The sequence below is a fragment of the Electrophorus electricus genome, chromosome 1 (genome assembly GCF_041902795.1).
Source record: "Electrophorus electricus isolate QZ-2024a chromosome 1, ASM4190279v1, whole genome shotgun sequence".
NCBI lineage: Eukaryota > Metazoa > Chordata > Actinopteri > Gymnotiformes > Gymnotidae > Electrophorus > Electrophorus electricus.
In genome coordinates, this window is record NC_137497.1 from 35,116,859 (window position 1) to 35,141,301 (window position 24,443).

Genomic DNA, 24,443 nt, shown 5'->3' on the forward strand with positions numbered 1-24,443 from the left:
GGCTGGAGTAGGGAACCCAAGCATGCCAGCACCAGGCGATGCTAAAGCTGAAATAGTGGCATAGATAAATATTGAAATTTATGATCGCAAATTCACTCTGTAGCTCTGCATGAACAAGGATTGCATGATGCTGTCCTTTGGGTTTGATTGTAAATCAAAACTGAAAACTATAACAAAAGCACTAAAATAACAAGAAGATTACCTTCATGCAAAGCCTATGTTAAAAAGAAAGCACAAAAAGCAATAGAATTATACTTTAAAATATCTGAGCACACCCATAGTATCTGAACTCAAGAGTAATTTGTTACACATTGTGGTAATACAGACATGCTGTAAATGTTCTCATGACTAATTTCAATGCATCAGAGCAAATAACAGTCCTCAACAACAGAAAGAAGATGAGCAGTGATATGAAAAAAAAAACGTTAAAGGAACTAGTACACTTTTTGTCTTTGTCATAGTAACTCACCAGGTGTATTTGGTGGGAAACCTGGAAGGGATGATGGCCCATTGACACCAGGAAGAAGGACTGGTGGGAGGCCAGATATTCCTGGGTAGCCAGATGGCAGGCTAAGGCCATGAAGTGCATTATTGTCGACTGCAGGTTGTTGCTGGGCTGGCAAGCTGAGGACATCGGTTGCCTTCTTTAAACGGTCAAGCTCTTGTTGAGCCATAAGCTGGCGGACAGTGGTAGGTGCAAGATAGTCCTTTTCTCTGTCTACCTGGGTCCCCAGGGTCTCTTGCACCTTTGCAATGTGCTGCTTAGAAAAGATGTGATCACGAATAGAAAGTCTAGCTGTATACTTCACACCACATAAAGTACACTCAGGCCTAGGTCCGTCAGGAGAACCTTGGCTTATCATAAATGGCTTTCCAATGTTTATTTTGAACTTCTTTTCTTTTGCACGAGCATTCTGAAACCAAACCTGCACAACACGTTTTGGGAGTCCTATTTCATTACCGAGCATTTCACACTCCTGCATTGTGGGAGTACGATAGTCACTGAAGCAAGCCTTAAGGACTTTAAGCTGTAGGTTGCTCATTTGGGTCCTGAAACGCTTGTGTCCTGGTCGTTCTCCGCCACCTTTTGTTGACTTGAATGAATTTGCGCCTCCAAATGGACTAGGTGAGCTAGGATCAGCCAAGCTTGAGGTCTCACTTTTATCAGCATTTTCATCAAGGTCATCATCCTTATAGTAATGCTCACTATCTCTGCCAGAGAAACTAAGTACAGGGCTCACCATGTTGAAAGGGAATCTATCTTCATTTGCCTCAGAGATTTGTGCTGGGTTCATTTTGTTCTCACCCAGTCTCTCTCCCCCATTGGCCGTAAGATTTTCAACCTCATTATTAGTCTCATCTGCAGTTGTTGCATCACTGATAGCTGTATTAATTGATGAGGTCTCATCAAAATCAATTTTGTTGTTGTCACAAGAGACCTCAGCAGAACTCATATTAAGCCCTTCAATCTCATCACTGTTTTCTGCTTTTAAGGATGAAGGGCTCAAAAAGTTTTTTATCTGTGCCTCAGATGATTTGATTGGAGTAGAAGATGCAGCTGGAAGTTCACACTCATTTGTTTCAATCTTTGGTGGCAATGGTGGATATTCAACAAAACTGTACTTATGTGGGCTATCACCTCCCTCATCCTGTAGTATCATGGGGCTTGGAGGCAAGCTAAAACCTGCCTGTTTAGCCTCATGCCAGTGCCGAGAGCGTATGTGGCTATCAAGGGCCGACTTAGCCTTGAAAAGCGCCCTACAGAATGGGCACTTTTTATGAGACTGAGAAGGCCCAACAGCTCTAAACTGACCTTTTCTCTCTCTGGCACGTGTATTCTGAAACCAGACTTGAACTACTCTTTTCTTCAGTCCCACTTCATGAGCAATATGATCTAGCATCTTTCGCGTTGGGTTAGAATCTAACAAGTATTTGTCATAAAGAATCTCCAGTTGCTCTGGTGTGATAGTGGTTCTCAGGCGTTTGTCCCTGTGTTGGTCTTCACCACCATTTCCACCATCTTTGTCTTGGGGGACATCTTCTTTGTCATCTAGTTTACGTTTTAAGGAACCAGATCCAGCAGCAGAGGCTAATCCAGAGCTGCTCTGCGATGGCATCTGGGAAAGTGCTCCAGACAGCAGCTGGCCTGTCATTAGAGGGTTACTGGGGTCAAAGATCATGTAGGGCATATCCAAAGGCCTTTCTAAGAATTGAGAATGCAGGAACTGGTTTTGAGCTGCAAGGAAGTGCATATGCTGGTGTTCTTGCCAAAGTTCTACAGTTGGGAAAGCAATCTTGCATTGGTCACACTGATACTGTAGCATTTGAGGAGGGAGGCTGTTGGTAAGTGAAGAAAGTGCAATGGAAAGAGGGCTGGATGGGATGGATGCAGACTGAGGTTGAGAATGGGGTCTTGTCATTTGTGGCTGAGGGATTTTTTGTGGAGGAGGTTGAGGAGTGGAAGCTTTAGAAGGTCTTGAATCAGCCATTACTTTTGTTGCTTGCGAAGGTACAGTCTCAGTGGGCTTTGATTTCTCGGGTGGGAGATCAGGTTTGGGTGAGGTCTTCCCCATATCAGGTCGAGGTGATGGCATTAGTGGGGAGCTGGAGCCAGAGCTGGTGGCTGTGGTAGGGTGTTGCCTAGTGAACTCGATGGGTTTTGTGGAGATCAGTTCACAGCTTTCGGCATTTTCCTCAAAGTGGGTTTCATCTCCACCGTCATCGTCTTCATCCTTGTAACACAGCTTCTTTTGATGTGTGATCAGGTCAAAAATTCGAGGGAAAATGACACTGCATTTCTTACATTGGTACTGCATGTTGCTGGTTCTGATGTAACGTTCATTTGTTAGCTCTTTCTTTTCACTGTCCTTGGTATCAGCTTGGTTTTCATAACTCTTTCGTGCCTTCTGACGAGCATTTTGGAACCACACCACAATCACACGTGTTGGGAGGCTCAGAACAGTGGATAGCTGTTCAATCTCATCATCTTTGGGGTATGCATTGGTATCAAAGAAGTCCTGGAGAACTCTTAGTTGGTAGTCTGTAAATCGAGTCCTTGATGATCTCTTGTTCATGGCAGTATCAGTCTTATAGTATTCTAATGCATTCACCTGCGATTCGACTCTAATATCCTCCAATGTGGTCATCGGTGGAATGCTGAAGTTGTAAGGGGAGTCTTTGCTTCGCTGCCTCTCTTTGAAGAGGGTGTTGCGAAACCAGTGCTTGATAACTTTTTGTGGCAGGCCAGACTTTTCTGCCATTTCTTGTATCTGCTCCTCATTGGGAGAATTGTTAATGTCAAAGTAACCACGGAGGATTTTCAGCTGATCATCATTGATTCTAGTGCGAGGGCGCTTGAACTGAGAATGCCTCAAGAAGTTTGGATCCAGTCCCAGTTGCTGTTGACATAACTGTGTGAGGTCAGAAGATAAAGAGTCCATTGTTGGAAGTTGCAATGCGAGCTGTGGGGGTAGTCCAGGGTGTTGCACGGACTGCATCATCAATGGAGGGAAAATTGGCAGATCTAGGGAGACAGGAAGCTGCACTTGTGGTGGTGCACTGGGTGGTGGTGGAGGGGGTGGTGGAGGTGGTGGTGGTGGAGGGGCCTGCAGGGGGGCTGGAGATGGTGTCTGTGCCTTTCCTACAGTAGTGGTTGTAGGAAGAGTGGTTGCCGGAGCTGGAGGTGGCGGAGGTGGAAGTTGTGGTGGAGGAGGGGTCTCCGGAGAGGGTGGGTTTATAGGATAAAGTTTGTCATATGCTTCTCTATACTGCTGTGCAAACTTCTCAAGCTCCACATATGGAAAGAAATGCCCATGCACATGCTCCTGGTGGCTCTTGAGAATTAACATATTGGAGAACAATTTTCCACACATACCACATTCTAATTTGTCACTTATCTCTTCCTCTCTGTTCTTCTTTTGGCATTTTTGTCTGTTCTCATTGTACTGAATTACCAGCTCAAATCCAAAGTTTTCTAGCAGGGCTTTCGCAGCATTACCTCTGGCCCCAGAGATAATGCGTGGTGGAGGAATCAAAGGTTCAGAGAACTTGGGCTTCTTGGTATCTTTATTGTCTTTAGTGTTATCAGTGTCAGTAACAGTTTCCTGCTTTGATTTGCTCTCTTGCTTCTCCAGGTGCTCTTCAACTTCCCTAGACATCTGAATGTCAGACACAGCGACATGGTTGGGCTCTGGCTTAGGCTTGCTGCTCTGCTGCTGGGACTTTTGCTGCTGCTGCTGTAACTGGGACTGTGAGGCCTGCTGCTGGGCTTGCTGCTGAGAAAGCTGGAGCTGCTGCTGACCAAGTTGGTGCTGCTGCTGCATTTGCTGCTTCAGATCCTCAAGGAATGAACCTGCCATTCCAGGCATCCCAAACGCAGCTGAGTGCAGTGCCAGCTCAGGGCTTATGTTGAACTCGGTGCCAGGAATGTAGAAAGGGAAGAGGAACTGTGGCTGCTGGAACTGCAACAAAGCCTCTGGTGTCATTGGGAAGTGGGGGAAGAAAGCTGGGTTCAGGAACTGGGGCTGAAAAAAGGCAGCCTGCTGTTGGAGCTCGTGCTGCAGTTGCATCTGGAGCTGTGCTGGTGATGGAGTGGGTTGATGGGCTGGCTGAACGGTAACGTGATCAGTAGTTTGCTTCATGTTAACGTCTTTGGTATCTACAGTGTTTTCTTTGTTGGACGATACTGGTAAGCTCACAGAATCCATGTTTGCCTGACTCACTGGGACAGGGCTGCTGGATGATACAGATCCACTTCCTCCAATACTGCTGCTAGTGTCCTGTTTGGCAGTTCTGGCTTTAGTCTGATGAAGGACAGACCTCATGTGAATCTCCAGGGTTGAGCTTTGGCTATAAGCAACATTACATATATTGCATTTGTATGGTTTGTTGTCAACATTGTTGCTGGTCTCCTGGGGAACTGGGCTTGAGGCTTCTTGGAGAACCTTCTTTAGCTTATGCAAATGTGAGACAGAGTTGTAATGAACAAGAAGAATGTTCTTTTGAGTAAATGACTCCTTACACACGGTGCATTTGTATGGACGTGAAGGGTCTAAAAACTTCTCCATTGTGAAATTCGGACCTTTTCTAAAAGGCAAGGTGCGCTTCGGTTCAGAACCAAAGTCATCCAGCAAGGAGCTGCTGTCACTTCCAGTAGGACTTGCCTTGCCTTCTTGGTCCAGCTCCTCATCTTTATCCATTTCCTGTTCGAAGGCTTGGGCCTCTTCCAGCGCTCTGGCTTCGCTTTCGGTTATGTCCCCGTTGAGCGGCAGGCTTCCACACAGCTGCTGCACTTCAGCCTCACTGAGCTCCGGGTGGCCAGTCTCCAGGTGCTTTCTGAGGGCCAGGAATGTCCTGAAGCTGCGCTGGCACAGGCTGCACATGGTGGCGGCCCGAATAGCATGGTACTGGGAATGTATCTGGAGCTTCTGCAAAGTCTTAAAAGCCAGGCTGCAGTGGTTGCAGCGATATTTATAGACATGGCGATCAGAGACTGAGAGCTGCTGGCGCTTCTGCAGTTCGCTCAGGTGATCCTGCAGGGAGTCAGGGCTCTTTCGGTCCTGACCACTGGCTTTCTTCCAGTCAGGAGCCTCGGCAGCCTCTTTTGGTGGCTTGAGTTCCTCACTGGAAAGTTCAAGCTCACTTTTATCCAAGCTTGTGCTATTTTTCAAATCCTTTGAGCTGTTTCCTGTTGCAGCAAAAAGTGAGAACATATGGTATATATCAGAAATTTTCTTGAGGTTTTTATTTACAGACAGATTATTGCAATATTTGTTTTTGTAATGGAGCTCCTTTAATGCTTAAAAAGCTGTGCGATGTATGAAGCACTTACCCATGGGCTTCCCAGATCCCTCAGGGACTACTGAGTCCATTAAGGATGGGATTTTATCTTGTACTGGTGTGGGTATAAGTGAATTACTTGGCATTGTAACATCTGAACCTGCCACCTGGAACAAATATAAGACATAATCAGAATTACTGAAACTGCCTGAAACTGCCAATCAATGGAGTAAGCATAAACCAAGGATCAGCTAGGAATTAGAAAATATCCAACGCTATGTGTAAATATAAACCAGACCATGCGTAGAAAAACAAAAAGTCCTGACATTTTATGTTTGAACAAATTGAATTCTAAGTGCGCATGGCTATAAAAAGCAATTGTAAGAGGTCATTCTGTTGGAGGATATTTCTCTGGAGAATAGGGTAAGTGCATGGGAAATGTTCCATGCTGCTCTCCCTGTCAATCCTGCTCAGAACATGTTAGTACTTCAAGGACAGCTTGACTGTCCCAGGCAAATCAGCAATGCAGATTTCAAGGGCCAAAGAGGAAAAAAAGAAAAGAAAACAAAATGAATGATTTACATACGGTCATAAGCAGCTTCTCCACACAGTCTGGAGCCACACTGTGGAGGTGAGTGAGATGCAGTTGCAGGTGAATCTTGTTGCTGAGAACATCCTGACACAGAGGGCAGGAAATGACAGGCTGCATGGAATGCTGGGACATGATGTGCAGCTGCAAACGATTTGCATCCTTGCTGCTGTAATTACAGTACGGGCACTGCTGCACCTGAAACGACAGCGTTTATCACAGCATGCTCATAATTCACTGTGCTGAAAATGTGCACACATGCCCAACTGGTGCAGTTAAGCTAAAGGATCATGCCTTGTGGAAATCAGCTGAGTTTATGGATAAACAAAAAAGGGCCCCACAAATGTAAATCAACTACTTTTCATGTAATTCACTTATGTCTTCAACGCAAGCAATTTTATTAGCAAAACATGATTGGCTGGAATTTCTAATCAGTAGATTACAAATGACAAAGATGTGTACTCTTTCAGACTATGCCTGGCTCTCATTACAAGGAGTACTTTTAAATTGCTGCTTTCCACCACCTGTATTAATGTAATCCATTTCAGAAATGACTCAAGTCCTGCACTACTCTGATCTCTGAGAGGCAGGCTAATACGTCATAATTTAATTTAGAAACACATATAATTTAAAGAGATGCAAAGGACAGAGGCGTCTCCACATGCTTCACATGAATGCAAAGATGACAACATTGGATCTCTTTGCTAACCACTGACCATTGGGCACTGAGCGGAGTAGCTTACCTGCTCATTCGTAAGTGGCTTCTCCACAGCTGACTTGGGCCTCTTGGGCGGAGTGTCGCTGTCTTTCTCCTGCAGAAGTGAGCGCTTGCCCACTGCTGCATTCTCCAGGGTTTCCTTAGCCAGTGTATTAACTCCTGAAAATAAACAGAGACAGGACGTCTTCAGATGATACAGAAAGCCCCTCCTTCCAGAAGTACAATGACCCCACCATCAACCCTGGGCCACAGCTGTGATCTTAGCACGGGGTAGTCATTTGATTAAAAAATGCTTCAGATTATTTAAAAAGCTTGGAAAAATGTCTTAGAGAAAACCACAAAATCTGTTCTATTAACAAAAGAACAAGGAATTTAGACCGAATTAACAGAATCATGCTATTACAATATATTGCATACACTAATTTCAGCATAAAACATAAAATATAAACATAAAAATGAGCCAAACAATACCAATTATTAAGATATTTAAATGATAACAGAAAAAGAAAAAGGAGACTCTCAAATGCATTATTACTGTGCTGTATGTCATGGTACCATAATACAGGCTATTTGGTTGTATAGATTACCAAATCACCTTCCCTAGCATTACTCTAAATGTCCATGTTCCACACAGTGCATTGAAGACGGCAAAAATGTTATTACGGTTTCAGCAGAGCTCAATTGGAGAAAACCAGCCCCCAGTTGTATTTAGAGAATGCTGCACAGGGTGATAAATCTTTCATTACCCTCATCCCCTGATATAGAGAGTGTCCCAACCTGCTCAGTCTGTGCAATTTCTCCCCTCCCTGAGTATGCAAAACACACAGAAGCCCCAACCACCACGCCTTGCTCTAATCTGCTCACTCTAGGCTAAATCATATCTTGCTCTTGTGAATCAAAGCTTAGTAAAGGATGCACCATAAATATCATAAATGGGTGCTCTCTCTCTCTCTCTCTCTCTCTCTCTCTCTCTCTCCCCCTTATATATATATATATATATATATATATATATATATATATATATATATATATATATATATGTGTGTGTGTGTGTGTGTGTGTGTGTGTGTGTTTGTATATATATATATATATATATATATATATATATATATATATATATATATATATATATATATATAAAAAGCAAGTGAACTGATCTAAAAAAAAAAGGATTTTACATTAATTTGCATTTTATTTGTTTTCATTGCATATGAATTTCTGTTGCATGTTCATGCAATTTAATTCTTTGCACCATGACATATTCTACCTTATTTCATTGTAATCCCACATATCAGGAGGCTGACATATTAGCCTGTCAAGGAAAGTGACACAGGAGGGAAACAGCCCCACAAGGGCACAATGCGAATTTCCAAGAGCATCAGAGCATTTTCTGCAGCTTCAAATTGCTAGGTAATCTTTTTTCTCCGGGCTTTGATATCCCTGCAGCGTTGGGGAGGCATGTCACATACATTTCATGACAAACAGAAAACCTCATTTGCCAGGCGGCCCAATCTCATTGCCGCAATACATCTTCTGACCCTTTTTTTCCTTCCTTCTCTCTCACTGTTTATTATGAGTATTTCTAATTTTAACTTTCAATTTTCACCATCTTCCAGTCAATTTGCAACTAAATTATTTCCAGGGTGAGGAGCCGATTGCTGGACAACTGGGTGCAAATACCTTCCACAATGCGATGAGTCCTTTTCATTGATTGCCATCATGCTGAATGTAAATGTGTAGTCTTGGGGCTAATCTGCTTTTGTGGGACATGAGGATCCATCTTTATGATTTATTTTCTTAATCAACTTGAGGCTTTCATAAGCACTTAAAAAGAACTACAGATGGACACATTCACATAAAAACAAAAAAGAAGAAGAAAGACTAATATCTCTGAACAAAGAGATATTTCAGCTCATACTGATCCACACACTTAGCCTTGCATCTAAAATACGATACAATTGTAAACCACAGGCTATTTGATCTTGACAATTATGACCTTCATCTTATCTGTTTTTCATAATGCCTTTGTATGTCCTGGGAGGCTAATGCTTTTCAGATATTATATATATATGTATACATATAAACCTCCCACTAAATGAAACTGCCCTTTGTTCTTTGGTTTCAGACCAAGCAGGGTAGCAATAGATAAAATAATTGTGACACAGTTCCCATCCCCCCAATGACAAATGCCTTTGAGAAGCAGAACCTTGGTTGATTAGATAAATCAAAAAGTGATTTATGACATTCGAGATGTATGCATTGTAAGAGCCAAGGGCTGCACTGACCACCCGTCTTTATTTAGTGTCAATGCCGTGTGTATAATCACACTACCTCTGCACTGCCTCTTTAAACACTTCTGACCGTTCAAAGGAGTACCGGCAGGTGACACTCCACCGCTCCCGTGATTCCCAGCATCCGCACTCTTCCCACCTGCCATTACGTGTCGCATCCTTGTTCCATTTTCTCCATTCCATATATTCCCAGCACTACGTCGCATTCACGCCAGCCACCCGTGTCTAGCCACAGCAGGTACATAAAAGGGCCGTAATGCAGAGTGCAAGGGAAACATCGCAATAACACAGCAATATAATACGTCTCTACATTTACTCTTCCAGCAAATGTCAATTATACAGGAGCTGCTTGATAAAGGCAGCATGAATTTACTATTCAATTTCCTGGGCTCTCGGACCAGCCAGTCTGGCTGAGGTTACAGGGCTATAAATAACCAGGAGCCCTGGGACTCTTGGAGTTACTTTAGTGATTTACGGGGACTCTGGGTTAAGGTCACGCATTAGTGTGACCTATGGTTCACTTGATAACATCTGAATGCCACGCACTGAACCTTCGTCTCCCACGCTGGATCCACGTTTTAACCCCACCCCCACCTAGGCCACCCCCTGTAACCCTCCTACTCCAGCCCCCCCCCCCCCCCCCCCCCCCCCGCAAAAAATTCTTCTGCTTCGCCATGCGTTTCGGATGTGACAGGAGCAGGCACGCACTGGGAATTGTGTGTACTTCATGTCATTACTGCACTGTACAATGACGAGCCCAACAAGAGAACTCATAGCTGAAGGGCTTCAATTAAATATGTTAATGACTTTAATATATTTTAATGTGATGATCTCAAAAGGCAGTAACTTAGTAATGTTCATGTTTAATCTCGAAAACACGCAAACAATGTTACTAAGGGAAATGCTGATTTAAAATATGCAACATTTGGAGTGCCTTGCATGCTTTTCATTAACTGGCTTTATGTGAATTGCACACGAATGTAATATATAAAAAAATATGAATTTAGAACAATGACTACTTTCCTTGCAAATTTTGGGCAGGTATGCAGGAAATGCTCTTAGCAGTAATGACAGCTAATTTTCAACTCTCAGTGTCTAATGTCTTATATCTATACCCCAAAGCCATTGCACTGACATGCTACATCTCAACAAAGCACAAAGTAATCAGGAGTTGATCCAGATTAAGACATTTGCATGGAAAATGCAATTTGGATTATAATTAATCCATGGTGACACTAGATTAAAATGACAAAGTAAATTAAGATGAGGGGAAAAGGCTTGTTTTGAAGGCTCTTGCATATGAAGATATTAGAATGTATATTCTAACAGTTGAACACTGTTGAATATCTCCCTGCATAATCAGTATGCAAGATCCTAGTTCTGGCTATTGTTGTATACATCAGAAAAAATGTATTTTAGATTATAAAAATTTAGCATATGGCCCACACCAGACAAACCCTAAAACCCCGTTCTTTATCCACCGTGACTCTTCTACCGCCAAGTCATGGATTAACCTCTTAAAAAATCAAAAAAGCAGCCATTTGGGGTCTAATCCTGACACAAGTATTGCAGCCTTAAAAGTATTGCTGAGCAAAAACATGCTCCAAAATAAAAAAGAAAGAAAACCAACCAAAAAACAAACAAACCAGGTTTGGTCTGACAGAAAGGTACGTCCCTGCTGCTGTGTTAAATGATGCTGCATATAATACGAAGTGCAAATTCCAGCCGCAGCCTTAGACAGGCCTGTCATGGATATATGGGTAAAAGATAGATGACTAGCTAAACTAATAGGCTTCACCCTGTTTCAGCATTTCTTCTGCACCATTGAACCCAACATTATGTAGGTAGGTATGGCGTGCATGGAAAGACATCCAATGTAATATTCATTTTGACCACAGATTTCCATCTCATACATAAAAAGCATGTATGAATTCTTATTTGGCAGGGCAAATGCAACTAAGCCTGAGGTAGCTGTGCCAGATGCTAGCTCCGGGGTCTGTTCCCTGATCTCCACGCAGCGCTGTTTTGTAAGGATTGTTGCCCTGGTTAATGTGCTACCAGTCACACATATATGCAGATCTGCAGTTAAACCCGAGTGTGGAGAATGTGCTGTGATGGTGGAGCTCTGCCTGAACAGTCGGCAAAACACGGGGGGAGAGAAGAAGGGGAGAAAGAAAGAAAAAGAAAAAGGAGAGAAAGCAAAAAATAATTTAAAGGGGTACAAAGGGAACAGTGCAATATTTAAAGAAATATACGCAATATATACATGGATGCTAAATAAGCCAACACTTATGCAACACTGATATGTCATCAGAGGCATCACAAGTACAGCAAAAATTCATGAAAGGCGCTTAAAAATTACAAGCACGCAAACTGATTTGATTAAAAAATAATCTCGCTGGTCATTCTGTAATATTCTTTCATTTAGCTGCATCTCTGCTGTCAGATGGTTATGATTAAAATGGGTCAATGTAAGGCTACTGATAGCATTCGCATGCAACGCACACGGGCAGCCGGGGGTGGTAAGCCCCGTGGCGGAGATGAGACAGAACCTACGTGGGGAGTGCATGGGGACGAGGCGGTAGCCCGGACGTCGCACTCGGGCGCATGAAAGGGGCGGGGTTAGTGAGTGAGGTAGGAGGAGTGCCGGAGGAAAAAGACCAAAACTGAAGGTCTTACTGTGGTCCTTCTCCATCCTCTTGCCCTCCTGGCTGTCCCTGGTGCCCGAGTCTCTGTCGTCGCTGGCGACCAGCGAGGATGCCCGCGGGAGTCCCCCGGCGTCCTCCCCTGCATCGTCTACAAGAGGAGCACAGGAAGGTCCAAGCCGTTACCCACTGCATTTCTGGAGGCTGAGCGTCCATGTCCAGATGAAACCTGCTCTATAGTGCATAAGTAAATTTGGTGATGGTGTTGGTGGTGGTACCCCATAATATGGATTCTCTAGCAAAGGCTACATCTCACACCTGCCCAGACTGCTTGCAGATTACACAAAACTCTTTCTGGTGCTTGCCCCCTCCCCGACGTCCATGTTTAATAATTCCGTGGATCTCCACCATGCTGCCGCTGGATTAATCTGTTTGTGCTGTTAGCTGCTAGGTCGAGGCTGCACGCCTCTAATCCTTGAAAGACCCACTGCTCCCTTTCATCCAGAGATCATTTGTCTCTCACAGCGCCGATGTCACATTTTAATGAATTTTTAGCAGGCCGAGTAATGCCAGATAACCAGGCCCACGTCTCCCCTCTCCACCCCACGCCGCTGCCGTCATGCAGCATGTCAGGGCGGAGGAGGGCGGAGGAGGGTGGAGCAGGGCTGAGGGGCCTGGGGGGTGCACTACGAGAAAAGAAAACTGCAAGTATTTTCGGAAGACCCTGCAAGAAATTAAATAAATCCGGGCGACAGCGGCATAAAGCAGCGCCCGCAAAATGCTGCGCTCATCCATTTTATAAAACCTTAATAACCATATAAATTGACCGCGAGGTGGCATAAAGGTCAGAGGCCCATTTGCATACAATCACTCAAGTCATTGTTTGGTAAGCAGAGGGCCTCCGCTTGGCGGATACATGATATAATTAACCCTTTCAAAACCACCACACAAGCGCTGGCACCGACATTTTAAGTGCAACACATTAAGTGGAAATTACATACAGCATGAAATTTTCATGGCAGATGCTGGGAGTGATTGAAAGGAGAAATTGTGCTGCACTCCAGTCCTGATGTTTTATTAATAATATTCTGACAACAGGATGAAATATCTCCTGTCACTGGTGGCAGCTGGCGGCAAAAATTGCTATTTTGGTGCTCGCGCAGAGCTGGTGTATTCTAATTCATCCCCCAACAAAGGCAGTGTCTCAGCATATGCACTCACACGCACGTGTTTGTCTATGTGTGTATGTGTGTGTCCATACAAAGTATGTGTATGCGTTTATGAATGCATTGTGTATATGTGTGTAGTGTAGTTGGTGGCTTCTTAAGTCGTACATACTACACATGCTGTCTCAAAAAATTTGCAGAAGTTACAAACCACACCAGTGTTAGTGCAATGCTACTTCCTTTCCCTTTGTGAAATGATAGATAAGCATGAAAAAATGCAAGATCATAAGTGTGCTTCTTTTCAGTGTGTGTGTGTGTGTGTGTGTGTGTGTGTGAGAGAGAGAGTGTGAGAGTGTGTGTGTGAGATGTGTGAGAGAGAGAGAGTGAGAGAGAGAGAGAGGGTGAATGAATTGTCTGAATCCTAAATCCGAGCGAGGATGAGGCTCTAGGGTGGGTGGGACCTAGGAGAGCATATGCCTGTGCCGGGGGTAAGCCCGTGTTAGTGCAGAGGGCTAATCAGGGAATCTGCAGGAGAACTAGAGCGTGGCTCTTAGCCGCACCGGGGCAGGCGAGCCTGAGCCTGGGTCCTGGCAGAGGGCGGGGAGGGGTGGGGAGGGGCTAGCTGGAGCCTTCCACCCTCTGATCACAACCAGATTTCAAGCCAAATAATAAAGAGGACACACAGTCCCACTCTCTCTCTATTTGTGTCAAACACGCAAGCACTCACTCACAAAAGCACAAGGTCGTACAATCAAGGGCATAGGGCAGGTCTGTGGCACCTCCCCTTTGCCCCACCCCTCTGTGCCTCCTTTCTCCTCCTCCTTTCTTTATGTGTCTGTCTGTCCTGTCTTTCTCCTTCTTCTCCTTGCTGAGCTGAGAGTATGAAGCTCTGTTCTGCTGGCTGGATTTACTGACCCATTCCCCCTGGCTGGGAAATGAAGTGTCAAAGTGCTAGCGAGCGTCTCTACCTCGAGGGGGGCATCAAATTTTTAAGGCTATCGTGGAATGCATTAATAAAACATGGCGTGTCAAGTAAAAGAAAAGGGCAAATTATGAAGGTAGTAAAGGGGGAGAGAGGAGGGGCAAAAAGACAAGCTGCTATCATCTGGGTCTCATCAGACAGCTTTTTTTCCAGCCCTCTTTCTCCTTTAGGTGGGGTGTTCTGCAGATTCTCTGGTATCTGTTTCACGAGCAAGAGAAATTCCCAGACACGCTTTCCTATACATCATGGCGGTGTCTGCCCCGTGCCTGACCCTGGCAACAGTTTGAGTAATCTGCATGTGCTACAGAGACTGCATGTCAGCAGTGTGTGTGTGTGTGTGTGTGTGTGTGTGTGTGTGTGTGTTGCGGTGGGGGGGTGGGGGTCCGCAGCAGAGACTTTACCCATCAAACTTAATGGCTAACAGCAGAGCCATGGACAATTTTACTGCCCCTTCCACCAGCACCATGAATGCATTCCCCACCCAGCACCGACAAGCCTGTAACTCAGCCCCCCACCCCCAGGCTCCCGCTGCAGCGAGGGGCAATCAGCATCCTCACCACTCATATTCTAACGACTCTGTTTCCCGCGTCATTACCGTATCCGACGGCAGCGGTAGGAGCCGAGTGTTTGGGGGAGGGGGGCGGGTCACATGCGCAGAGACTTCATGGATGTGCTCATGTCATTAAAGTGCGAGGCTCATCCCCGCGGTGGGCACGGAACAGGAAGCAGAAAGGCCTGGACTCTGGCGCTCACCCCGTGGGGGTCGTCACGCCGACGCTCGGTCATTACCTGCCTGGAAAAGCAGACTTGCACTGCACGCAGCTGAAAACCATGGGCCTCATTAAGGTCCTGTAGGTCCTCCACCTGCACACACTATATGCATCAAACTTCTGTGCCTTTCTCTTTTCTGGCCATTGTTTCAGTAGATAATAACAATAACAACAATAGCAACAACAACAACAACAACAACAATATGAAGATTATTATTATTATTATTATTATTATTATTATTATTAGGAGTGCCTTTGTAAAGCTGCTGTTTTCTGGTCTGCAGCATGCTTATGGCTTTTATTTTTTGACTGTCTCCTCTGGTTGAGGTGTGTGGAACACTAATGTGGCAGCACACCCCTTCCTCTGAGCAGGCGCTGGTCTCTGTGATGTCACATTCTTTACCCGCGTGGTTTTCATTTGGCCTCTGCGTTTTCAAGGGATCTTTGAAACCCTACACCCCACACCACTTTGTTAGGGGCCAGTTGTAATACTTTCGGGATAATAACCTTTACTGACTTGCCGATACGCCCCCACCCACCCACATGCCTTTAGCACGATCCGTCCCCAACCCTCTAGTGCTCTTTTTTTCTCCAAATTTCATCGGATTTAACAAGCATTTAGATCTTAACCAGATGCCGTTAATGTACCATGTCTAAAATCCTAAACATCAACGCAGTGACTGGGCATGCTCTCCATGGAGCTACTGCTGAGAAGCCCGGGAGCACGCGAGCACGCACGCACGCACGCACGCACGCACGCACGCGCGCGCACACACACACACACACACACACACACACACACAAAAACACACACACAAACACACACACAAACATACAAAAACACACACTACACAAACACACACACACACGCTCGCGCACATACACACATTCTCCCTCTCTCACACACCCACATACATGCACACACAGACTCGACTGAGACAGACACACAGGATCACGTGAACAAGACAGCAGCAATCAAAACATCATTAGCAGGAACAGCGTCTACTAAGGAGACGTCCAGGCAGCAGTGCATGAACCCATGTCACACTGCTCTACAAAGTCCGGATTATTGTTCCAAGGGCCTCTCTTGACATTCTCCCATCCTAATTCCAAAAATACCTTTCTTTCTGGCGAAAAACCATTTGACATGATGTGCGCAAAGTCAGCCTCACGACAAACAGCCCACTTGTAAAAACATTACTCATGGCACTTCACGGCCTCCTTAAAGCACGTAATGACCGTTCCCCAGCCGGGCTCTGTTGCGGCTCCGACACTCATCTGGCGCATTATGAGCGCCGGTACGATGCAGAGCAGGACCCTTAAGCAGAAATGAAAGTACTGCCCCGGCCTCTTACTGTAGAGCTCCAGCCGTCGTAGCCCTCTGTAGTCGGGCCTACACAAACACGGCACCCTGCTGGGTCAGGTCTGGGGTGAGTCGCTAAGTACAAAGCAGGAGTCTTCCCCGCACGCTGTGAAGGGGGCATGACGTCATGCGCTCCGGGACACATGCTGAAGCCATTTGGCCCCGACTGTTCTTTAGGACTGAACCACCGAAGGTTATAAGGACACTCTCTGGCAGCTGAGCAGAGGGCAGTTATGACAGCATGTTCGTAAGTGAAAATGAACCCAAGGGAGAAAATCTAGAACAACTCCTTTTTCTCCCCCTCCCACAGATCCCATCAAAGGAGTCGAGAAACACAAACTTTCGAGAAAAAAGCTCATATCAGCACTCACCCACGTCCCCTTTCTTGTTGTCGATGATTTTTGCGCGAGGAAGCGTCTCTCTGCCACCAGCCCTGACGCCAGAGTGCAAGACACGCCCGTAGTTATTATTTCTGCCCATCGTATGAATAAACATGATGAAGATTAAAGCGGAACCCTTCTGCTGAAAAGTTTGCCCCTCTGGTTTGCGGCGGCTTTTGTTTCTTGCACCCGCCGGCGCAAGAGAAGCTATTAACGCCTCCTAACAACAAACACCGCAAAAGCCGTGAAAGAGAAGAAGGCGCATCCTCAAAAGGGGGGCTACAGCGGCGAAGCGTCCCGCACCTGGATCTTACACAACAGCTGCACCGCGCCGAGCACCCGAGGCGTCCCGAGCCAATCAAATGGGGCATGAGCCCGGCAGCACGGCCTGGCTTTCTCCGCTATTTGAAATAATTTAAACAGATCCCTGCTCGTCCAGCCACCCCCAACTGCCCCCCCACCACCACATCACCACTCCCACGTCGTCTTTCATTTTTCCCTGTCCAATATTTATTCGAGACATGATTATAAACATCTGCCCGGGTAGCCGCTTCATCCGCACGGGAGCCAAGAGGCCTGGAAACTTCACACGCGGCCGCCAACGTGACCTCGGCTCCAACAGAGCACGCACTAACCCCCCCCCCCCCCCCCTGCCACCCCCCTCCCTTTTTCCTTGTTTCTGTTTTTTCCCTTCCTCTCCTGCTCACTGCTTGGCTTCCTGTCTGTGACTTCTAAAAAGCACTGGAGGCCAGGGTTAATGGCCTTTCCAATCTCTGTGATAAGAATTCATTTTGTTCTATTACCAGCAGTTATCGGAGTAGGCCGCGGCATCACTACGGCGGGGGGTTCAATCAATGTGAGGACCTAATGAAGTAACCAGCTGTAGCTCCATGTCCTGGCTCAGCTCCATCAGACAAATAAGACCTATCTGTCACCCATCTGCTGGCCTGCCCTGAGACAGCCAGACACCAGCAGCCACGGGGCGTGCCAGGCCACTTTTGTGCCGCGGACAGACCCGCGGACAGGGCCGCCGTCAGGGCCGCAGACAGGGACGGACAAACGCAAAAGCCGTCCTGATCATTCCCATGAGTGGAATCTTATTTTTGGTCAAAAATGGCGGAGGTCACTGTGGCGGTTACAACAGCTGTCCCTGGCAGCGCTCGGACGAAGGGTTCGGCAAGTTCGCACTCCTTGGCTTCAGGCGACAGGAGGGCAGTGGCTTTGACTCCAATTTACACAGGAGAAAAAAGATGGAAAAAAGAGGAGGGGAAGTGGGAAAAAACAACAACAACAAAGAGCGTGAAGTCATCAGGGCCGCACGGGCCCTGAATCATGCCGAATTCACGGCGTTTACGATAGGTGGGATAGAGTGAGGCCAGGAGGCCTTCCACTGGAACCTGCACGGAGGTGGCATCCGCGCACAAACAGGAACGGAACAGGCCCGCCATAAAAACATGCAAACAGTGTCTATTTCATTACCCCTTAAACAATGTCATATGGGCCGCACCAGCGTCTAATAGACCCTGACAAAGGAGGACCAGCAGACATACGCTTTAAATAAATAAGACTCGGGTGATGGGCAGAGGCCATGAACATTGTTCCCTGTTCTCACTCCCTCTCTCTCTCTCTCCCTCTCCTCCATCATTTGTCAGACACCAATAGGATACTGCTGAGGGCCTGAATCCAGCTGCTAAAGACGGCGAAGGGACAGGGACCAGTTGTGCTTACCAAGCCCTCGGCCTCGGTGGTCCGTCAGCTCAGAGGCTGAGGACCTGTCAAGAACTGTTGACACTGTGACTGTAATACTAATGTATCAAATCACATTGGTTGCATACTTCTACATTACAACATTCTAACATTATAACATCGAGTCTTGGCTCAGCTAATGCAGCGTTAAGTACAGGCTAAATGTAAATGCCTGTAAATGCCTTACTAAAGAACCCAGTAGGTATGATTAGCTCAAACTGTCAATTTCTTTAGTTTACAACATATTAATCAATTATTAATTAATTATTGCGCCTATAAGAACAAAGTTGTCACAAAGCAAAAATGAAATGCAAGGGTGGGGACATAATTTAAGCAAGAGGGATTTGTGACATATAACCAGTTTAAGCGAAGTTCGAGGATCAATTTTTAAATGACCCCCTTTATTGATTTAAAATTAACTTTCAATTAAGACATCTGGTAGATTTTTAACTGCGACACTTATCCATTGAGGATAAAATAAAGGAACATTTATTGATACCCTCGATCAGCAGTGGCCATTCCACCATCGATTTGGTCATTTGCTTGGCATTGGTATGCAGCAGGGTCTAACTCCTCTGTGCAGTCACCACAGTAACGGGTACAAGCACCGCGATAACGGGCAGAAGTACCACGGTAGTGGGCACAGATACTGCAGTAACAGCTACAGGCATCATGGAGCCACCCAGGGAGCCTCTCTGTGCTGTTAAATAAATATATAAGTCCAGGAGCCATCTCGCCGGACACAGACAGGGAGATTAACCTTTATCCGGAGCTAAGACAAAAGCGTGTTATCTGCAGGAGCGTCCGGCTCAGTAATTACTTGGTGCCCCGTGTTTGCAGCCGATCGACTGAAACTCTTGTGCTTTGCGTGTACGCTGCAGCTGCGGGTGGGGGGCGGGTTGTGTGAAAGCCCCCAGAAGACCTCATCAGGTAACACACACCTTTTGTTTTGGGAGGGGGGGGATCATTGATGGATGAAATCTTTATCTGCAATATTGATCAGCTGGGACTCTAAACTGTCTATCTTTGCTACTGGAAGCCCTAACAAGATTGCGAACTGGAGTATATCAGTTAACGTTTAATCAATGGTGTCTTAAGACACGGTCGCTCTAAAAAGGCAGTGTGTTTCCCCCCTGCTCCCGACGATTAGGGCGGGATCGGATCATCAGCCGCCGGAGCCAGGAGGGCAGGAGCCCGGGGTCCCCTAAGGCATGTAAATCCATGCAGGCACCTGCAAGGAGTACAACACTGCAAGAAGAAAAAAAACATACAAACGGAGGAAAAGAGCAAATTAAAAGAAGGAACGCGCACGGACATGCTGCTAAGATGCAATTGTAATGGGACCCCCTAGACGACGTGGAGCTCCATGCAGCCCACCTCTTCACACGTGCCCAACTTCGCCTCCTGTGCCAAACCCACTGCTCTTCAGCACAGTGAAGTGCTTGGCAAGCAGAGCATTCCCAGCTGTCAGAATCCCCGTTTGGGGCCGTCCACCGCTGATTGGCTCATCCCCCCATCCCAATTAGGGCGCGGCGCCCATCAGCTCGGCCATGACGGAAGCCACTCGGCCTGCGGCCGTGATGCCCCTGGCCACTCCAATCATTGCCTATTCATTTGCCTGCCTGGGCTGCTCCTCCGAGGGGAGGTGTGAGTGGGATAATTATGTAAAACGTTAGCATGGCGAAGGCCTGCAATTTCCTCTCCTCTCCTCCTCCCCTCCGTGAAGTCTCCCCTTCTTGTTTTAATACCCGGCCACGTTTTTAATGTTGAAATATTCAACGCCCAGAAATCATGCTGTGAAAAGGGAAGTCTTTCCTTTTAACACAGTTAAAATCTTCAGTACTCTTTACATGCTACAGAGTGCTATAATGACTATTTAATATTGTACTACATCTTTTATTAACAGTCTACACTGAACAAAATACAGAACAGTATTTTTAAAGTTACAGTCAGGTATGAGGTATGTTTCCAAAGCAAATAAACATGACACATGACTAGACACATGACCTTCCGTGAAAACGGCTAACCACACTGGGGGTCTAATTTGCCAATAATGTTAGTGTTCATTTTTGCATTTGGAATGACGAAGGGAGCTGAGGGTGGAGGTATCCCCATCCAGGGCCCTTCCCTTCACCTACAAATAAAGACACTCAAGTGTGAATGTGACGTGGGGGACCCCCCCCCCCCCCCATCCCCCATCTCCTAATCGCACGACACAATCATTCGGCATATATTATGACAGTAGCAATTACACATAGGTGCGTGACACCATTATTGGCATTTGCCGGAGAGATGATTATGCTAATAATCAGAGATGTATGGCAGGTGGCACGCACGCTGGCAGCTGCCAGCCCGTCTGCGGTGCCGCCGACACACACCACACACACAGTCAAAAACACACACACACACGTCTGCGTGCAAACACACGTCATGCACACCCCCCCCCCCCCACACACACACAACCCTCCCTCCCACCATCACGCCTAACAATATGAACAATGACTTCAACCCAGCCAGTCCCAAGATATGCAATTAGGCTTCACTTTGATTTAACACTTCCTTCTCACATCAAAGGCACCGTGAAGAGGAGTGAGAGGGGGAAGGTTACATTTGCTTGAATGTCAAAGGCAAAAAAAAAAAAAAAGAGGAGGAGGTGTAGCTGGAACTGTCCAAATGCTGGTGGAGCGGCGCAGAATTTGCTTTTTGGTGGGGTTTTTTGTTGTTGTTGTTGTTTATTTGTTTTTTTCCTGTTTCCACACTGACAGGTGCTTTGATAGTTTCATCAGCAAACAGGCGAGGATGGGGGCTGACGTGCTGCACGCCGCAGGTAAAGAGCGCCCGCCTTGCGTGCACACCGCGCGCGCCAACGTCCACTGCTTCCCACGATGTGCACCACGTCGCTTTGTCGCCGCGCCCAGTCGGGCCGACCCAGTTCCGGTGAGCCAGCGAAGACGAGGCAAGAGTGCCGACAGAGTTCCCACAGATTCACGAGAGATGGAGTGGCACGTATTGGAACTGTGGCAGGTCTCTGGAAGAGCCAGAGAAAGAGACGTGCTTGGCCAGGTAGGGTGTAGGGCCCAACCCGACGGCTGAAAGACACGGTACAGAAGAGGTTTGGTGGCTTTGCACACTGCTAATTCTTTTGGCTGGGCTACTGAAAGGGAATTCCCCCCCCAAACACACTCACACACACACACACACACTCACACACACACTCACACTCACACACACACACGCACACACACACACACACACACACACACACACACACACACACACACACATATAAACACACATACGCACACATACACACACACACATATACACACACACATACGTAAACACACACACGTAAACACACACACATGTAAACACACACACACGTAAACACACACACACACACACACACCTCCCAGACTACACTGCAGTGGGGGAAAGCCCTCTCCTCACCTCCCGCATGGAGCCCGTCTCTACATGAAAGCCCTGGAGATCCCCGCCAACAAAAATCAATGTATGGATGTTCAGAGCAGTTTTCGAGGTTTTGTAAGACAAGTCTTCGGGGCACGGGCTGGTTTAGTGCTATTGAGCTGGGCTTCGATCAGCTGGCCCGGGTGAATAATGCGGCGGGGGCCTGCTCACTTGGCCGGCATGTGAGAAGGCGAGAGAGAGCGGCCGGCCGGCCGGCCGTTAACAAGCACCACCCGATCGGCACCACCCACCCCAGTAACCTTCTGTAATTGAACGTCAGCTCCAGCTATGGTAAGGCAGATCCACTGTCACTGATCCACTGTTAGGGGTGCTATGCCCTAACAGAACCCATTGTATCTGCCGCACATTCTCTGACCAATTAGAAAACAGCTGTGATTAAACATTAAAAGGGAGACCATTGTCTGTGGTTGTCACGGGAGCACGAATGGAGACATCACATGGCCGGCTCGATGAGTTAATGAATTAGATCAATCATAAGCATGCAAGCAATGTTTCATAACCTGAAGTACGAGAGGAAAATCCGGTGCAAACAAAATTACAGTGGTACAGAATCATTAAAATAATACAATATGACATACTTCATAAAGTGAACTCTTTGGTGAATATAGGGGAGATGTGGCATATATACTTTCGCTGTCTGTTTTTGAGACAATTAAAAAAAACAGCAGTTTCTATCAGTGTGTTTGAAATGTACTCTCACTCTCCCTCAGGTCATGATATGGTGTGCTATCCTTGTCTTCTCTCAAGCACCTCATGATGCTAAGTTAGCTCGAGAAAAACACGTGTGTGTGTGTGTGTGTGTGTGTGTGTGTGTGTGTGTGTGTGAGAGAGAGAAAGACACGGGGGCAGCTCTGACCACTCGACAGGTTTCAATTTCAGACGGCTGATTATCTAGCTCTCTTACCCCCCACGCCACGCCTGCCTCAGTCTTAAGATTCCTCTCCAGCAAGTCTACCCCCATGCACCCCTTTCCAAACACCCATTACACCCACTCATTCGCCCAGTGCACCCTGAAGAGTGCCATCTCCCCTGGCCTAAATAGCAGAAAATTGCCCTGCTTTTCCTCGGCCCATCTCCCCTGTTTCTTATTAACCTAGGAGAGAACAAAAGGCGAGGTCTCCGCTGCCGTGCGCGGCCCTCTGATGGACCAGGAGAGTGGCTTCCGTCTGCAGCCTGCGGGCCGAGCCGCTGCCGCCCTGCCACCTGCCGCCACTCTGACCCCCAGCGAGACGTGGTGGCTCGCGCAGGGCCGCATCGCTTTTCTTAACCTCCCGTCATCGTTAACACTGGATTTCATAACGGAGGAAGGAGGGGTTGGGACAACAGCTACACATGTCTGGATGAGATATTTGTGGGCTTAGGCCCCGGCTGATGACATAAAAGAGGCAGCCTGAGACTTTGTGTAAATTTTCAGTGATGGCAGAGAAAGAACAGGCCTCTCTCCTAAACCCCCCCCCCACCACCACCACCCCTCTCTGGCATCCTTCCCCTCTTTCCCTTCCTACAGAGTTATTACAGGAAGATAAAAGCCACTGTGGTGCTGTGACATGAGCCTCTGTTAACGTCGGCCCAAGCCAGACGGAAGATGAAAGAATGTTCTTGTGAAATGATGATTGCTCGCACGGGCCCGGATTCACCCGCCTTTAATCTCCCGTCCCGCGTCGGGCCCGGATGAAGCCAGCAAAGGGGCCCGGGGGACCGCGGACCCAGGGGAGCCAAGCAAGGAGGTCTGGGAGCCAGGCAAGAGATGCAAGCTTCTAGCCGAGCTTTTACATGCCCCTCCTCTTCCTGTATGGCAACAAACAAACATGGGCCGCACTCTTCAGGCTAACGAGCCGGGCGTGTTTTATCAAGCGCTGAGACCCTGCCTGTGTTGCTCGTGACACGGCCAGCACTGATGAAGATTGGCTTGTTAAGGAGCTATGGAAGCAATTAGAGTGACAGCTAGGCAGAGCCCTGATGCGTACGTTTATTAAGACCAACGCTGCCCTAAGTGAGCGGCCTTAATAAGGGCCGCCACTCACCCCTCTGTCCCTGCTTGCCATGGACAGCAGAGGTGAGGCAGGGTGCTGAGAACGACATGTCGGGGGGGGGAAGGCCCGAGAAATACCTCTTCCTGAAGTGAGGGGCGATTTGGAAATGAACCTTTCAATTCACTCCTGGGGTAATGCATTCTGACTGTTGCATTAATTACTCGATAACATCCCATCAAAATGCAAATGCCACACTTGACCCACGAGAGCACTGCGCTGGCTGTTAACTCATTGGGGCTTTAGCGCAAAACGTCTGTTTTCTTTTATCAAACAGAGCGATATTTCTGCGTGGGGGAGTCTTGGTTCCAGCCACGTCTGGCTGCTCAAACATGACACCCAACACCCCCCACCCCCCCCCAACACTAACTCGCACTTGTGCGCACACACACACACACACACAGGGCTGTAGCCGCAAGCTGACACTCCTAATTGTGGCTCACAGAAGCAACGTGCCTCTCGGATGGAATATTTCCCCTCGGCCATGCCATGATCT

At 47.0% G+C, this 24,443-nt stretch overlaps 1 protein-coding gene across 4 annotated transcripts in view; it reads right to left on the minus strand.

Moving 5' to 3' along the window:
- zfhx4 (zinc finger homeobox 4) overlaps nucleotides 1–24,443 on the minus strand; it is a 77,979-nt gene that overhangs the window by 4,304 nt on the left and 49,232 nt on the right. For 3 of the 4 annotated variants that reach the window (XM_081717132.1, XM_081717133.1, XM_081717134.1), the window contains exons 5-10: nucleotides 12,056–12,172; nucleotides 7,111–7,244; nucleotides 6,365–6,565; nucleotides 5,831–5,945; nucleotides 470–5,686; nucleotides 1–47 (exon numbers count right to left, since the gene is read on the minus strand). The exon at nucleotides 1–47 is cut by the window's left edge and continues 4,304 nt beyond it. In XM_081717132.1, the coding sequence (XP_081573258.1) occupies nucleotides 1–47; nucleotides 470–5,686; nucleotides 5,831–5,945; nucleotides 6,365–6,565; nucleotides 7,111–7,244; nucleotides 12,056–12,172 (5,831 nt within the window). The remainder of the gene's footprint in view (nucleotides 48–469; nucleotides 5,687–5,830; nucleotides 5,946–6,364; nucleotides 6,566–7,110; nucleotides 7,245–12,055; nucleotides 12,173–24,443) is intronic. The other variant, XM_081717135.1, reaches the window with a different exon arrangement.